The sequence below is a fragment of the Myotis myotis genome, unplaced genomic scaffold (assembly GCF_014108235.1).
Source record: "Myotis myotis isolate mMyoMyo1 unplaced genomic scaffold, mMyoMyo1.p scaffold_m19_p_11, whole genome shotgun sequence".
In the NCBI taxonomy this organism is placed as follows: domain Eukaryota; kingdom Metazoa; phylum Chordata; class Mammalia; order Chiroptera; family Vespertilionidae; genus Myotis; species Myotis myotis.
The window spans coordinates 59,474,488-59,492,664 of NW_023416315.1; the positions used below are offsets into that span (position 1 = coordinate 59,474,488).

Here is an 18,177-nt window from a genome sequence, read left to right on the forward strand (position 1 = left end):
TACTCATAAAGTATTTTGTTACCTTATGAGAGTAGGATTACATAATCCATAACATACTATTGTATTCAGGTTTTAAATGCCATAAGTACTATGATACAAGTAATTCCTTTTAATATTATATATTCCAATGGTTTCCATAATAAAAATTATTATTAGTATTTCATAGCATATCTCTTTCTGTTTGTATACTTTTAATCTATCTAGAATTTATGTTAAATGTGTATCTCTTGAACCCAAAATGAGAAACTTGTATTAAAAGATGGAGATATATTGCCCTAGCCAGTTTGGCTCACTGGATAGAGCATCGGAATGGGGACTGAAGGGTCCCAGGTTCGATTCCGGTCAAGGGCATGTACCTTGGTTGCAGGCACATCCCCAGTAGGGGGTGTGCAGGAGGCAGCTGATCGATGCTTCTCTCTCATTGATGTTTCTAACTATCTCTCTCCCTTCCTCACTGTAAAAAAATCAATAAAATATATTTAAAAAATAAAATAAATAAAATAAAATAAAATAAAAGATGGAGATATATTCTTCAAAATGCCACTGGTAAAAAAGTAAAGAAAGGCAAAGGAAATGTTCAAGCTTAAATTAAACTAAAGAGACATGAAAAGTAAATGCAATATCTAACCTTAGACTGGATTGTCTATTGAAGAAGAAGAAAAAAACTGAAATAAGCCAATCAGAGAAAGACAAGAACCATATGATTACAATTATATGTTGAATCTAATGAACAAAATACACTAACAAACAAAACAAAAACTAACTCATAGATACAGAGAATAGACTGACAGCTGTCAGAGGAGAGGGAGACTGGAGCGCTGGGTGAAAAAGGCAAAAGGATTAAGGAAAAAACAAAACAAAACACCAACACATAGATTTAGACAACAGCACAGTGAGTACCAAAGGGGAAAGGGGTGATACAGAAAACAGTAAAGAGAGGGGGGAATGGTGAAAGAAGAAGACTTGACTTAGGATGGTGAATACACAATACAATATACAGATGATGTATTATAGAATTGTACACTTGAAACCTACATAATTTTATTAACCAATGTCACCCCAATAAATTCAAGTTAAAAAATGCCAAGCAAATCATTATTGGGTCAACTAACAAAACTAGAATATACACATTCTGACAACTTACAGTCAAACTGTTCAAAGAAAAAATTTGTGTACGTACCTAGCTACATATGTACATACACAAAACAATTGATAGTGTAACAAAATGTTAACAATACTTGAATCAGAATAAAAAGGTATATGGATGCCTACTGTATTATTCTTATTGTTACAACCTTTCTAAAAGTTTGAAATTATTTAAAAATTAAAAAGTAATAAAGTGACATGAAATGCACTTCATAAATATCATGGTTGAGTCTTATTTTTTTGTTGTTATTGTTGTTCTTACTGTTTTTAAACCATATGATAAACTGCTTTTTAACTGAAGTGGTTAGCACATTTACATTTAATATAATTACTTATATGATTGGTATAAGTCTAACATCTTTGCTATTTGTTTCCTATTCATCCTACCTTTGCTTTGTTCTTTGATTGATTTATTATTTTAATCCTCATCTGAGGATATTTTTTCATTGATTTTTAAAGAGAGTTGAAGAGAGAGGGAAAGACAGAGAGAAACATCAATGTGAGAGAAACACATCAATTGGTTGTCTCCTATATGAGCCCCTAGCAGGGCCTGGGCCAGAGAGGTACATGCCCTTGACTGGAATCATGCCCGGACCCTTCGGTCTGCAGGCCAATGCTCTATCTACTGAGCCAAACCAGCTAGGGCTTCCTTTATTTTTTATTCTTCCTCTCCTGCTTTCTTTTGAATTACTCAAATATTTATTCACTATTCAATTTTTTCCTTTACTAACTTTTTACCTATACATCTATTTTACAATTTTAGTTTTGTTCTAGGGCCTAACTTAACACAACTTACTTTAAGCATTATACCTCAGATTAGCAAACCTCAGACAGGCAAACTAATTTATGAAAAATTAAATATCCAGCTTCTTAACAATAAAGACATTTTATTCAATACAAAATATTCGCCAAGTACCTACTATGGGCATATAGTAGTTGACAGAGTGGCAAAAAGAACTCAGAGAATAGAGTTGCAATCCATATGCTTTCTACAACACCATCAATAAAGCACACAGACTTAAGCCAAAAAAATGTCTAATGAATGAATAACCAAGAATTAATCATTCAACCCACCAGGAACATGTATATAGTGTCAAAAATAACTACAATTTCCCTTCATGATTTATTTAGTCCTGTAAGACTCCTATTTGCCATGCAAGTAATTTCATTCCTACACAGTTATATTTTTCAATTCCCTACATATTCTTAATTTTTTTCCATATTAGTAGGTACTGCTCAACCAAGACATTTCTATTTAATGACGTCAAATTTGTTTCAGCTGACTCTTAATTGTATTTCAAATTTTCAGCTGGCCAAATCAAATCTGTTTTCCTGAAGCATGGAGAGAAAATATAATAAAATTTCTAAATACCATCTCTGCAGCATCATACCAAACAGTAATATCATTTCTCCAATCTTAACCAAATCAATCAAAATGATACATTTATACTTATAGATTCATTCTCATCTCAAAATAAGCTCTTGACCTGTCATTTACCCTAATATATACAAGAATTAACTGTAGGAAAATCGTCATAAACTTAAGCTATGTATAAGTTTATAAAATAGTGTTTAAGACCATTTTTATACTGATTACTTTGTCATATGACTAATTCCAGTGAAATAAAGTACCTTTCAACAAAAATCCAAATACTGCACATCCTTGATTACTAGGTACTGGCATCTTCTCACTTTAAAGTCTAGTAAAAGAAGTTTGTTAAAAGATCTCTGAAGATGATAGAAGTTCATGAGATCAACAGCATCATCTTCAGACAGAAACATTCCTATCTCACTGCTTATGACTAAGGGAAGGTTTTAGGTTGCTGATTTGTGTGTTGTGGTCTTAACCTGTTACTCTGACGAGATGGCATCCTTTGAAAAAGGACTTACCTGGAGGACATCCTGGATCTTCACCCACACATCTGCCATGTCGTACAGTTTGACATCTTCCTGCTGAGGCAGTGGGGCCACGACAGTGTCCTGCAGGTATCCCAGGACCACAGAGTGTGCAGTGGCTACAGCATTAAACTTGTCAAACAGCAACTCCAGCAGCTCCAGAAGTAACCTAGCCAAGAAATCAAACAAGTAAATAACATTAAAACATATACCAAAGAGGGTTACACTGGCCTGCAAGAAAACCGACAAACTAGTGACAATGTAAACAGCACATTTCAGCAGGTTTGATTTCAAACAGCTGTATGATCTAAGAAACTTGAAAACATATCTAAGCCTGTTTTCTCTACTATAAAAAAGAAATAATGTAAAAATTTAAAAACCAACTGTCAAGTCCCTAAACCAGCAGTAGCAGCTCCATAAACATTTGTTTCATTTTGAACATATTTTAGTGATTACAACAGTACTGCTCTGTATTCTTATAAGCAGTTTCTCCAAGGAATTCAGGTACTTTTTCAGCCAGTTCAGATGTCACACGGAATAGGCTATTCTCTAGCAATAAATTGGGCGCTTTGGTAAGGATACTAATCCTTTCAGACGTGGAAAGCTGTGCTTACTACCATTCAAACGCATGGTGTAAGTTGCCTGAAAAAAAATACACACCTGCCAAGCAATCTGACTTTCACCACAGGGAGCAGCTTATTCATCCGCATTATCTCATTTTTCATGGTGAGAAATGCTGGACACATATTATTAAATCAATTTTATATACTCAAGGACACAAAATGGGGTTGCAAGGCAGCTGGGACTAGAACAAACATTGATTTCCACGTCAGTGCATCTGCCACCTACCTCTCACTCTAGTTCTAGAATGCAGATGTCTGTTCAGGGACAGGGCGGAGCTTTGTGGCATGTAAGCAAAGGGAATCCTCTACCACTAAGACTCACAGATGGGCTGGGAATCTTTCCTCCTCTCAACTTGTACATCATTGTATCCCACTTCCAAGGAACTTAACCAAGTGTGGCTCCCATATATGACCCAAACAATGAGGGTCCCATTCATTTATACACAGACACTCTACCTCCCTGCTCCACTGTTAGTCTTCCAGTGTGGGCACTGCTTTATACATCTCTGTATACTTAGCAGGGATCAGCAAATTGTGCTGAATGAATTCAATGTGTATACCATGAAAATCTGGAATATACTTATTGTATATTGTGTGGCTCTCAGTTCATAGTTCCTAAATAGATTTATAAACCAACCTGGAAAGGAGAAAAGGAAAGCAAAAGAGCTTGTCAGCAGGGTCAATTAATAAGATCCCATTACCATAAATAAGAGGTTATGGCTACAATCTCATCAAAACATACAGCATATTATCTATTCCTCTGGCTTCTTTACTGCCCAATTATTATAATTAATGTGCCAATGTGATGGCCAATAACTGTCTTATGATAAAACCCTAACATGCATTTGACATTTTAATTTAGATGAGACAGAATCAATAAAAATTTATGTACTACTCCCAACCTAGAATATACATAATACAGAATTTATACACTGTATTTGTAAATAAGGGCCATCCTATCTTTTGAATGGTGATTTTTAAAATCTTTTAAAGGTCAATTCACATTTACACACACATATATCTAAAACAATTATTCTTTCTCATCTGTGCTATCCACAGAGAAAGGGACAAAGTACAGAAGATTGTCTAACTTAGCCAAAATAGTTCATTAAGTGTAAGATATAATCTGTATAAAACTGGTATCTGGCATGACACAGAATAAGTACTTGATTAAGGGATGGTCCACTTTTCAAATAAAGATTTATGCCGACTATGTAAGCCTATGGTTCCCAAATATCAATCCACAGACCATAACGGATTTTTCAGTACATATAACAAAATAAGAAAAATAGGACCATATATTGACTTTTCACAAAGGTAAATATATTTAATTTGATATTTTTTATACTCTCCTGACAGGAGAATCTGGTCCTTTCTCTCAAATGTCCCTACTTGACAAAATTAAAACTTAATAACCTTATGTTAACCACCAACATTTTTGGAAATCATACTGATCCATGACATTCAGACGCCAGAGACACTGGCATCCACCTTCCCAATGGCATGAAGGCCTAGGCATAAGCCTGCAGAGCAGCAATAAAGCAGAAGCACTGAAGAGAAGGGCCTCTGAAAGGAAGGCGCTACTGCCTGGCTCTGTCCAGGGCCACAAGCTCGTGGCTGCACACCACGGCTGCCACTCAAGCACAAGGCCAACTCAGCCACCAGGGGCAGTGCTCTGTGTGGAAGAGCCCTAGCAGGGAAGTGAGGTGAAAAGTGAGATCCATAGTGTCTGTGAACATCACAGAAGCAGCAATCCCTTGATAGAATGCTGACAAGTGCCAGCTCTGTCACTCCTGAGGGATCAAGGCCAAGACAGACCATCACAGCACAGGAACACTGCATGGGGAAGAGTAAGGGAGAAGAGACAGGTGAGAGGGGTGAGCTGCCACCTGTACATCTGCCTCCTCAGAAACATCCAGCCACTTCAAAGAGAGGGACGCTCTCATCTGCCTTATTATCACACAATCAAGGCAACAGTAATAAAACCTGTGGCTCCAACAACAAAAATAGAAATGTTTGTGCTACAAACAATACCCTCAAGAAAGTAAAAGACAACCCACAGAATGGGAGAAAATATTTGCAAATCACGTATCTGATAAAGGATTTGTATTTAGAATACCTAAGGAATTCTTACAACTTTTAATAAAAAGACAATTAATCAAACTTAAAAATGGACAGCGCATTTGTATCTACCTTCTCAAAAAATATATATGATTAATGAGCAAACAAAATGTTCAACATCATTAGCCATCCTATCTAATAAAAGAGTAATACGCAAGTTAACCGTCATTACACCACAAATATGGCAGCGCCCATAGCCACAAGATGGTGGCGCCCAGTCCTTTCAGCCCTGCTGGAGTCCTCCAGTCCTAGGGGGCCACTGCTGAGAGCAGGGCCTGCTTGGCCGTTGCCCGCGGCGACCCAGGAGCGGCCAAGCAGGCCCGCAGACAGCAGAGAACTATGGGAAGCAGGCCTAAGCTGTCAGTAGGACATCCCCTGAGGGCTCCCAGATTGGAGAGGGTGCAGGTCGGGCTGAGGCACTCCTCCTCAACCCCCTCCCCTGCAGAAATTTCATGCACCAGGCCTCTAGTCCTATATAATAAAGAGCTAATATGCTAATTAGACCGGACAGCAGAACGACCAGTGAGTGGGGCCGCAGGGCTGCGAGGCAGCCGAGGCCAGGGCTGTGAAGGCCTACTCTTGCACAGATTTCATGCATCGGGCCTCTAGTTTGGCCATAAAAGGAAATGAAGTATTGACACATGCTACAACATGGATGAACCTTAAAATATGCTGTGAAAAAACTCACAGAAAACTACATATTGTATAATTATATTTATGTAAAATATCCAGAATGGGCAAATTTATAAAGACAGAAAATACATGAGTGGTTACTTAGGTGGGTGAGAATTGACTGCCAAACCATATGGGATTTGTTTTGGGTGGGGAGACAAAAGTGTTCCAGAACTAGACAGTGGTGATAGTTCCACAATCCTGTGAATAACCTGAAAACCATTGAATTGCATACTTTCAGTGAATTGCATAGCAGGTGAATTATAACTCAATATATCTCATTTTTAAAAACCATCAGTGAGGACAGTGAGGGTCCTACACCCTCCCCGGCTGCCGTGAAAGGAAAATACATGGAACAGTGGAGAAAAGAATCCATCTGATGCCTCAAAAAGTGAAGCACAGTGAAAGCTGACCCCTTCAGATTCCCACTACCTTGGGATACTGGGCAGTCCTCCTTCAGTTCGCTTGGGTTTTGTTTGTTTTTCCTCCTAATGTAAGTAATCTGTAAGAAACAAAAGATTCACATTCTTTCCCAGGACTGATCACTCCTAACCCTTTAATTATGAAACAAAACTTCTCAACTCCTCGAAGGGTTCCATCTGTAAAACCCAAGTATTAATTAATACCTGTTTCAGGAGCCTCACAGAACTGCTAGAAGGATCAAAGCAGAAAATGAATAGAACTAGTCAAGGTGAGAGGCTACAATATTACAGAGAGGGAGCCAGCATCCCTCTGCCTGGGTTTATGGCTTAAGCAACTCAGGAAGACGAGAGGGAGAGGGAGAGAGAGAGAGGGAGAGAGAGAGGGAGAGGGAGAGGGAGAGGGAGGGAGGGAGAGAGAGAGAGAGAGAGAGAGAGAGAGAGAGAGAGAGAGAGAATATGAGAATAAGAATGAATTAGGATAGAAATTTGGAAGGAAGGAGTGATGTTGGGCTTAAATCTGGATATGTTACATTTAATATGTTATGTAATTAGGTACTTGGATAGGCAAGTCCAGAGCTCAGGAGAGAGACTGATATTGGAAATTTAAAAAGCGAGAAATATTTGAAAGAATGAGATCACACAGGGACAAGGTGCAGAGTAAGAAAAAAGAAAAGCAAGGTCCAGAGCCAGCAGTCCTGAAACAGCAGCGCTGGGAAGGCGGTTATGAAGTAGCTGGGGAGGAGGAAGCCAGGAAAGAAAACGTTAGCGGACAAAGGAGAAGAGAGTGCCAGCAGAGTGAAAGGCTACCGAAGTCAGGTAAGGTAAAGAGAGATGGTGACAACCCGCCGTTCCCAGCGACCTCGGCAGAGGGGTTTCAGAGCAGCACTGGGAGCTCAACTCCGCAGAGGGCAAGTGAATGGCCGACAATGAAAAGAAACCAAAGCCAAGCACACACTTCGCAGCCAGCACATGCTCCTTAAAGAAGAAAGAGAGAAAGTAAGAAGACTCCCCGGATGCATCAAAGAGCGAGAGATTAGGACTCATTCACACAAACTGAACATGAATCTGCACTAGTCTGGCCCTATTTAAAGCTACTGGAAATGCACAGAAATATGTTGTTAATATCCATATACATTCAAATGCCCATACAAAGCCAGACTGAGAAAACATGGGTTTACTTTTCGCTGCAAACACTCAGGACGAACTAAAAACACAGAACCCTATGAAAATCCTTCCCTGCACCACTCCCACCACAAAATATTAAGCAAATAAAAGAAGAAATAAAACATTACAGTGCAGTTAGCTCAGTTGCTTAAGTCCTGTTAGGTTCAAGGTTTTCACCACTGATCTAAAAGACAATAGAGCAAGCAGAATCATTAAATTACTGGATAAATCCTTAAAGTGAACTGAATAAGAGAAAACCTCCTATGGGAATAAGCCTAAGAACCTTAGATATTAGAATTTCAACTAATTGTGATTTGTATCTTTTGTTGAAAATAACACATTCACACACACACACAGGTTATTTGCAGTCAGAAAACAGTAAGCTATAATATGAATACAACATCACAAGAGGTGAAAGGAATTATTAATCCTGGGACCGCCAAGTGGAAAGAATACCAGTATGGAGGACTGTCAGTCACCGAGACTTGCCAACAGGACTCTGAGGACGAGTCAGGGACTTTTCCAGCTCTCAGGTTCCTCAAACACAAATTTCCTAATCACAAGTTAACTGCAATAAATGCAAAATGATATGCAAGTATAATAAAACAGCAAACTCAAAATCATAGTAAACTGTTATGCATGTACCTTTAATAGTTACCATCTACAGAAAATTTATAAAGGCAGATACAGGAGACAATCCAGATGTTTCTGGCCCACCTGCACCTCTGCCATCCCTCGGCATGGTTAGCGAAGTCCTGCTTATGTTTTAAGATACACCAATATCGTTCCAATGAAACTGCCTCTTCAATTGAATTCAGTGGAGTTAGGGTCCTATCACTTATAACTTAAAAAGGCCTAATTCACAGAATAAGAGCCAGTGCCTCTATTCCTCTGTGATTCTATAACCACTCCAAAACAAAACCAGGTGATCACAGTGGACTGCAAAAAGTGACAAAACAGTAACATCATAGCCTCCTGGACCAGACAGTGAGGACAGAGTCCCTGTTTTATGCTTCCTTTATGCTAACACATGGCCCAGTGCCCAGGAAGGGGAAAGCACTCAGTCAAAGTTTGTGGATGCCCAAATCAAGAGTAAAAGAATGAGCTACCCTAGCCGGTTAGTCTCAGTGGATAGAGCATCGGCCTGGGAACTGAAGGGTCCAGGTTCGATTCCAATCAAGGGCATGGACCTTGGTTGCAGGCTCACTCCTTGGCCTTGGTCAGGGTGCATTCAGGAGGTAACCAATGGAAGTGTCTCTCTCACATCAATAATTCTCTCTGTGTGTCTCTCCCTCTCCCTTCCACTGTCTCTAAAAATCAACAGAAAAATATCCTCGGGTGAGGACTAACAGAAAAGAAAAAGAGTAAAAGAATGAGCAATGTAGGGCAGCAGTACTAGAAGAACTGTGCCTGGGGCTGGCAGCTAAAGCTGTCTGAATAGAAGAGATCCATGAAACAATAAGGCTGGGTTAAGGAGGAGGAGGAGGAGGAGGAGGAGGAGGAGGAGGAGGAGGAGGAGGAGGAGGAGGAGGAGGAGGAGGAGGAAAGGAAGGCTGAGGTGAGGAGGAGGTGGAGGAGGGAGAGAAGGAGGAGGAGGATGGTAATGACCAAGACTGCAATGAGGACAACTACAAAGACACCACCACACCATCCACAACGGCCTCACTGATCACACACGCCAGGCAAGGTGTGCAGTGCTTGACGTGGATTAGCTCATCTAATCCTTCGGACAACCCTGTGAGGATGGTACAGGTAAGTCCACACTTAACATCATTGATAGGTTCTGAAATTTTAAGCAAAATGACATGTAATGAAACCAGTTATACCACAGGCCATTGATATAATCCAGAGTTAAGTTTCTATGGCATCTCATTAACACTGTAACAAAAGCACTTTAAATGAAACAAAGTTATTCCAGGACCTGCTGTCCCACTTGTAGCCTCATTTTACAGACAAGAAAACCAAAGCTCAGAGGTAAGAAGAGAACAAAGGACTCAATTTTGGAGAATGTTCCTTTTTAGGAGTGTTAGGGAAAAAGGAAGCAATTGAGAAGAGGCCATAGAGATATAAGTACTCTAGGATGCCAGGAAAAACAGGCCTAGAAAGATAGCGGTCTATACTGCCTTTCCTTCCTCACTGCAAACCAGTGTTCAGCCCTTCAGTATTCTACTAAGAAAGTCTTGCTAAATCTCAGATAATCATTTTACTCAATCTGACAGGCTCTCTTCAGTCCTTACTCAAATGGGTGTAGCACTTGCTTCTACTGACCTCTCACTCCTACAGACACTGCCTTCCCCGCGCTCTACAGAACTGCACTCTCTGCTTCCCTCCCAGCTCTCAGGCAGGAACTGCTCCCTTCAATGCTGTGAACTCTTCTCATCCTCATGCTCTCTGAGTGAGCTCACTGACCACTCCGTCCTCAGTTATCCCCCTGCTAACACTACCAAACACCTCCGGGCCAGATCGCTCTCCTGCGCTGTGGACTTCAAACAGCAGGTCTTCACTGGAACTCGCCACATTCTTCCTCAAACCTACTTCTCCATGTCCCCTAATGAATGGCATCATTTGTCCCAGCAAATCACCCCCCCTCCTCCCTCCAATCCAATCAACCACCAAATTCTTTTACTTGTACCTCTTCACTCCCAGATCTTCTACTAACTTCCTACCCACAGCTAATCCTTTGTGTCTCACCTTCAAGTGACACCAGGAAAAAAGGCAAAGGGGTTAAGAAGAAGTTTTTAAGGAATAGTCACAACTGCACAAGAAAAGAAATGCTTGATATAAAGCTCTATCATCAAGCTGTGAAAAATGTTTAATTTTTTTTAATATATTTTTTAATATATTTTTTATTGATTAAGATATTACATATGTGTCCTTGTCCCCACGTTACCCTCTACCCCCCACCCCCCCCACCCCCGCTCATGCCCTCACCCCCCCGTTGTCCATGTCCATTGGTTAGGCCTATATGCTTGCATACAAGTCCTTTGGTTGATCCTTCCTCCTTACCCCCACCCTCCCCTACCCTCCCTCCAAGTCCCGACAGTCCAATCAATGCCTCTCCGTCTCTGGATCAGTCCCTGTTCATCAGCCCATGCTGTTCATTATATTCCACAAATGAGTGAGATCCTGTGGTATTTATCCGCTCTCAAGTTCCATCCATGCTGTGGCAAATGGCAAGAGTTCCTTTTTCTTCTTCCTCTTCTTAAAGAATACCTTTCAGCATTTCATATAATGCTGGTTTGGTGGTGATGAACTCCTTTAGCTTTTTCTTATCCGTGAAGCTCTTTATCTGACCTTCTATTCTGAATGATAGCTTTGCTGGATAAAGTAATCTTGGTTGCAGGTTCTTGCTATTCATCACTTTGAATATTTCTTGCCAGTCTCTTCTGGCCTGCATGGTTTCTGTTGAGAAATCAGCTGACAGTCGTATGGGTACTCCCTTGTAGGTAACTGACTGTCTTTCTCTTGCTGCTTTTAAGATTCTCTCTTTATCTTTTGCTCTTGGCATTTTAATTATGATGTGTCTTGGTGTGGTCCTCTTTGGATTCCTTTTGTTTGGGGTTCTCTGCGCTTCCTGGACTTGTAAGTCCATTTCTTTCACCAGGTAGGGGAAGTTTTCTGTCATTATTTCTTCAAAAAGGTTTTCAATATCTTGCCCTCTCTCTCCTTCTGGTACCCCTATAATTCTGATGTTGGTACGCTTGAAGTTGTCCCAGAGGTTCCTTACACTATCTTCATATTTTTGGAATCTCTTTTCTTTTTTCTTTTTCGGTTGGGTATTTTTTGTTTCTTTGTATTTCAAATCTTTGACTTGATTCTTGGGATCCTCTTTTCTGCTGCTGGATCTCTGTAAATTATTCTTTATTTCAGTCAGTGTATGCTTAATTTCTAGTTGGTCCTTTTTCATGTCCTCCATGGTCTCCCTATACTTATTGAGGGATTCATTAAATTTATCGGCGGTTTCCATAAAATTCTTGAAAAACCTTATAACCGTGGCCTTAAACTCTATATCCAATCGTTTGCTTTCCTCCATTTCTGCCATTTGTGACCTGTTTCTTTGTCTCCGCATTTTGGCAGCTTCCCTGTGTTGATAGAGTGGCCCTGTGCGCCAGGTGTCCTGTAGGGCCCAGTAGCTCAGCCTCCCCAGTTACCTGGGGTGGACACTCTTGGTGCACTCTTGGTGCCTTGGTTGTTGTAGAATCACTGGGAGGAATTGACCTCCAGGCCAATTGGCTGTGAGAATCAGCTGTGTCTAAAGTGGGAGAACTTCTGTGCTGAAGACACCCTTCTGGGGCAAGACTTGCTTCAGTGGGGCTTTGGTGCTCACTGAGTCTGCTCCCTGAGTGCGTCCCTTATGGATGTGAGGAGTTGCAGTCTGGATGGACCCCCTCTGACCACTGGGTACAGTGGCTCCTGGATCTAAGGAGGTGCTAATTCAGCCTCTGCCTGAGGCCACACAGCAGGAGCCACGAAGAGGCTCAGCTGTGAAGCAATGCAAGCCGCTGCGGGGCCTTGGGCCTTCTCTTGGAAGTTCCAGGTCTGCCTGGTTCGGCTGCAGTTAGGTACATTCACATGCAAAAGCCTCTGCGGCAGCCTGGGTGGGGCGGGGTCTCAGGGAGTCAGAGGGCGGAGAAAGCGGCCATGGCCGATTCTCCGCCCGGAGTCGCGCGTCTCAGTGTTCCGGTAACGGCTGCAAGCACCTCTGAGGGAAAGCCGCCCTCAAGTTCGCTCGCTGCCGGACAGACCAGCTTCTCCCCGTGTGAGACCTGGGTCCCCAGAGACTTCCCGGAACCGGAGTTCAGAGCCGTCGGGAGTTTGTGATTCAAAAAGACAGCCGCGTCCTCAGGCGCCACCCCCTTTCCTCGCGCGCGCACGCCGCCGTACCTCTGCAGTTCACCTCCGCAGCGCCTCTGGCTCTCAGCGTGCTTTTCTTTCCTTCTAGTTGTGGACTTTACACTCAGCCAGCCTTCCTGTTGTTCTGGATGATGTTTGCTCAGTCCTTTGGGGTAATTTTCAATTGTTGTGTGAGGCAATAATTTCCCGGTGTTTACCTATGCCGCCATCTTAGTTGCTCCAAATGAATATCGAAAAATGTTTAATTTTTAAGGTGAGATACGACTATCTGGTTCTAAATTTAACACCCAGGAAACCTTGAATTAGTTATTTGGCTGGAAAGCCCATGTTTGCAGCCAAGAGACTGCCTTACTTGGTCACGAAACAAAGACACACACAAGGGAGAAAATCAGTTCTGTTCTGCTACTTTTCTGCTGAGGCCCTAGTATGAGGGGTCTACATTTCCACACGGACAGACCAAGGCAATAACCACAATATCTATTTCCCTGCTACTATTATGCTCAGAACGATGGGGAAAATCCTGAAATCAGATCTTAGCTTTTATATAAGAAATTAAAAGAAATTGATCATCTGCCCAACCAGCATGGCTCAGTGGTTGAGCATCAACCTATGAACCAGGAGGTCATAGTTTGATTCCTGGTCAGGGCACATGCCCGAGTTCTGGGCTCGATCCCCAGTCGGGGGCATGCAGGAGGCGGTCAACCAATGATTCTCTCTCATCATTGATGTTTATATCTCTCTCCCTCTCTCTATCTCTCTGAAATCAATAAAAATGTATTTTTTTAAAAAAATAAAAGTAGAAAAATAGAAGAAACTGATGATCAATTATTTCATATCCAAACGGTCTTAGTGTTACATGCCTATATCTCACATACACATTTTCCTAATAAGCATGGCTAAGCTAGTATTTTTCGTTTCAAGCAAGACATCTTTAAGGTTATCTAATACCTACTATTAAAGGGTAGAAATAAGTTCTCCCACTTATTAATAACAACCTTCATGTACAAAGAAGTTACTATTTGAGAAGTGCTGACTAACTCTCCATCTGCACTATGAAAAGAACAGGAAAAAACTATTAGCAGCATAGACTGAAACACAGTAAAAATAAAAGGAAGACAAACTGGGTCCTGGCACCAGTCATTTCCTTCCTGCGTTCCTTCCCTGCTGGCCAAGTCAGCCTCTCCTGCTCAGTTTCTGAATTCTGGAGGGATGACTGCAAAAGAATTTCTCATTCTAACGTATAGCAAATTAATGACTACAGTTACACAATAAACCCAAGCCCCCTTGCTTTTCACTAAAGTTTTAGTATCATTCTTTCATCAGCCTTTCGATAATCCCTTCAATAAAAGGTATTGGGAAAACTGGACAACCACATACAAAAGACTGAAACTCGACCATTATTCTTACCCCATACACAAAATCAACTCAAAATGAATTAAAGACTTCAATATAAGAGCTGAAACCATAAAATCTTAGAAGAAAACATAGGGGTAATCTACTTGATATCAGTTTTGGCAACAATATTTTGGATTTGACAACAAAAGCAAAAGTAACAAAAGAAAAAACAAATGAGTGGGGCTATATCAAATTAAAAAGCTTTTGCAGAGCAAAAGAAACGTATCAAAAAATGAAAAGCAACCTATGGAATGTGAGAACAAAATTGCAAGTCATATGTCTGATAAGGGGTTAATAATCCAATATGTAAAAAACTAACACAAATCAAAGACAAAAGCATCACAATCCAATTTTTAAGTACACAGAGGAACTTAAATACACATTTTTCCAAAGAAGACATGCAAATGGCCAAAAGGTGCATGAGAAGATGTCCAACATGACTAATCATCAGAGAAATACAAATTAAAACCACAATGAGATATCACCTCACACATTAGAATGGCTATCATCAAAGCCAAGAAATAGGTGCTGGCAAGGATACCTTGTGAACTGTTAGGTAGAAATGTAAACTGGTGCAACCAATATGAAAAATAGTATGGAGCTTCCTCAAAAAAGTAAAAACAGAACTATTAAATGATCCAGTAATCCCACTTCTGGTGTACATCCAAAGACAATATAAAAACAGGATCTCAAAAGAGTTATCTGCCCTCCCATGTTCACTGTAGCATTGCTTACAATAGCCAAAATAAGAAAACAACCTAAGTGTCTATCAACAGAGGAATGGGTAAAGAACATGTGGCATATCTATACCTATAAAAGCCTAATATGCAAAGTGTCCCCTCGAGAGTTCGACCAACCAGGAGTTCGATCACTCGTTATGACATGTGCTGACCACCAGGAGGTGGCACAGAATGAAGGAAGGCCCCAGCCGGCAGCCAGTAGCAACTAGGGACCTACCCGTGCACAAATTTTGTGCACTGGGCCTCTAGTACTGTATATAACGTAATATGATTCAGCCATGAGAAAGAACAATGTGTTACTGTTTACGACCATGAGGGCATTATGCTTAAGTGAAATAGGTCATAGAAAGATAAACACTATATGATATCCCTTAAATGTGGAATCTAAAAAAAAAAAAAGAAGAAGAAGAAGAAGAATCGCGGTTGCCAGGGACTAGTGGAGTGGAGGAAATGGGGAGGTGGTGGACAGAGAGTACCAACTTCCAACTCTATGATGAGTCAGTTCTGGAGATCTAATGAACAGCATAGTGGTTATCTACACTAATAAAAGAGAAAAATGATAATTGGCGTACAGTGCTACCCTTTTCGTTAGCTAATCAGGGCTATATGCAAATTAACTGCCAACTGAGATGGCAGTTAACTGCCAACAAAGATGGCGGCTAATTTGCATATGTAGGCACAATGCAGGGAGGCGAAAGGGAAAGCAGGAAGAAGCCCCCTGCCACTGACAGTGATCGGAAACCCAGGGGGGAGCTAAGAGGTGGGGGGCAGGGCAAAGGCGGCCCTGGGGCCGCCTTTGCCCTGCCCCCCAGCCATGATCGGAGAATCAGGCACCTTTGACGCCCTGGCCAGTGATAGCAGGAAGTAGGGGTGGAGCCAGCGATGGGAGCTGGGCACGGTCGAAGCTGGCAGTCATGGGAGCTAGGGGTCCCTTGCCTGGGCCTAAAGTGGAGCCCACGATCGCGGGGCCGCTGCAGCTGCGGGTCCCCGCTGCCCGGGCCGGACACCTGGGCAGGGGCGGAACCTGCAACCGCGGGGAGCTGGGGTTCCCCTGCCCAGGCCTAATGATTCGGCCAGAGGTGTTAGGCCTGGGCAGGGGCAGAGCGGGAGATCGCGGGGAGCTGGGAGTCCCCTGCCCAGGCCTAATGCCTCGGCCAGAGGCATTAGGCCTGGGCAGGGGCGGAGTCTGCAACTGCGGGGAGCTGGGGATCCCCTGCCCAGGCCTGACACCTCTGCCAGAGGCCTCAGGCCTGGGCAAGGGGCCAATCCAGTGATTGGTGATCGGAGGGTGATGAGGGTCAACTCCTCTGGCCAAGGCATCAGGCCTGGGCGGGGGGCTGGGGGTCCCCTGCCCAGGCCTAATGCCTGGGCCAGAGGCATCAGGCCTGGGTGGGGGGCGGAGCCAGGGATTGGAGGGATATGATGGTCCCCTTGCCCAAGCCTGAAGCCTGGGTCAGAGGCGTCAGGCTTGGGCGGGGGTGGAGCAAGCGATCAGAGGGAGATGGGGTTCCCCTGCCCAGGCATGATTCCTGGGCCAGAGGCCTCAGGCCTGGGCGGGGGTCAGAGCCAGTGATCGGGGGGAGATGGGGGTCACCTGTCCAAGCCTGACACCTCTGGCGGAGGCGTCAGGCCTGGGAAAGGGGAAGAGCCAGCAATCGGAGGGGTCTGGGGGTCCCCTGCCCAGGCCTGACACCTGGGCCAGAGGCATCAGGCCTGTGCTGGGGGCAGAACCAGTGATGGGGGGAAATGAGAGTCCCCTGCCCAGGCCTGATGCCTCTGTCAGAGGCGTCAGGCCTGGGCAAGGGGCCGATCCTGCGATTGGAGGGTGATGGGGGACAACCCCTGAGGGCTCCCAGTATGTGAGAGGGGGCAGGCTGGGCTGAGGGACACCCCCCCACCACCACCACCCAGTGCATGAATTTCGTGCACCGGGCCCCTAGTAGTTAATAATACTGTATTATATACTTAAAGTTGCTAAGAGATCTTAAATATTCACGCCACTAAAAAGAAATGGTAATCATGTGATGTAATGCAGGTGTTAGCTAATCCTATGGTGGTAATCATTTTGCAATATGTAAGTGTATCAAGTTAACACACTGTACACCTTAAACTTACACAATGTTATATGTCCTTTATATATCAATAAAGCAGGGGGGGGGGGCTTTCCTCCATTCCAAAAATAGTATTTCCTCATATGCAACATTAGAAAAATTATCCATAAATCCACTTCTAAGAGATAACAAAAGTTAAGAATTTAGGGGAATATTCTTATTACTTAGTTGTATATTAGTTTTAGTACAAGACTGTACAAGGTTTCTAGGGGAATCGTGTAGGAATCTAAGTCATCAGTTTGATTCTCAGGTGAACTAATTAAGATCCATTCACTCTGTGGCTGCTGATCAGACTTTTTAACACGTCTAGCTACTCCAACTATCTTGGAGAGTCCTGCCATTGATCACTATTGGGGGTGTGGGTGGGAGAATGAATATATCAGTGCAGATTGTACCCTTGTCCACATGAAAAACTAAATGGAGCCCAGGAAATGAGTCAGGAATGTCATTTTTACATGAGCCAGGAAGCAAACTTACACGGTGGAAAGAAACAACTTCTACTCTTAATTCCACTGCCACCAAGCTTTGTGAGCTGTCAAATTATTTCAGCTTTCACATTTCCCTGGGTAAATCTGGGATTAATAATAATGCCCCCACCTGTGATGAGGCCAGGAGTGAGGCTCACTCAGGTGAGACACCAGATGGCAGACTGCTTTGCAAAGCATAAAAGCTACAAAACTGCAAACTCTGTGATGTCTGCGGTTATAAAGAGTGTTTGCAAACTTGGACATACATAAAAATAATCTCAAGCGTAATTCCTGTGGGCCCTGCACCCACAAATTCCAATTCAATCATCCCTTCCCCACAGGGTTGCATTTCTAACTCTCAAGTGACTTTGGTGGGGCTGATCCTTAAACCCCCCAACACACACACACACACACACACACACACACACACACACACACACACACAGTAAGCAGTGCTGAGATTTAAAAAATAGTCAACATAGAGTACTCTTACTAAAAATTATCTTATTTGCATCCTTTACTCATTTATTTACTCATTAAATTTCTTGGGCATTTAATATGTGCCC

General features: G+C 42.5%; 1 protein-coding gene across 5 annotated transcripts in view; it reads right to left on the reverse strand.

Annotated features, from left to right (window-relative positions):
• Positions 1-18,177, reverse strand: part of EXOC4 (exocyst complex component 4) — a 758,369-nt gene that overhangs the window by 637,725 nt on the left and 102,467 nt on the right. For all 5 annotated transcript variants that reach the window (XR_004970959.1, XM_036328650.1, XM_036328651.1 and 2 more), the window contains exon 7: positions 3,037-3,211. Coding sequence is in view for 4 of the 5 variants with exons in the window: in XM_036328650.1 (XP_036184543.1) it covers positions 3,037-3,211 (175 nt within the window). In the remaining variant the exon portion in view is untranslated. The remainder of the gene's footprint in view (positions 1-3,036; positions 3,212-18,177) is intronic.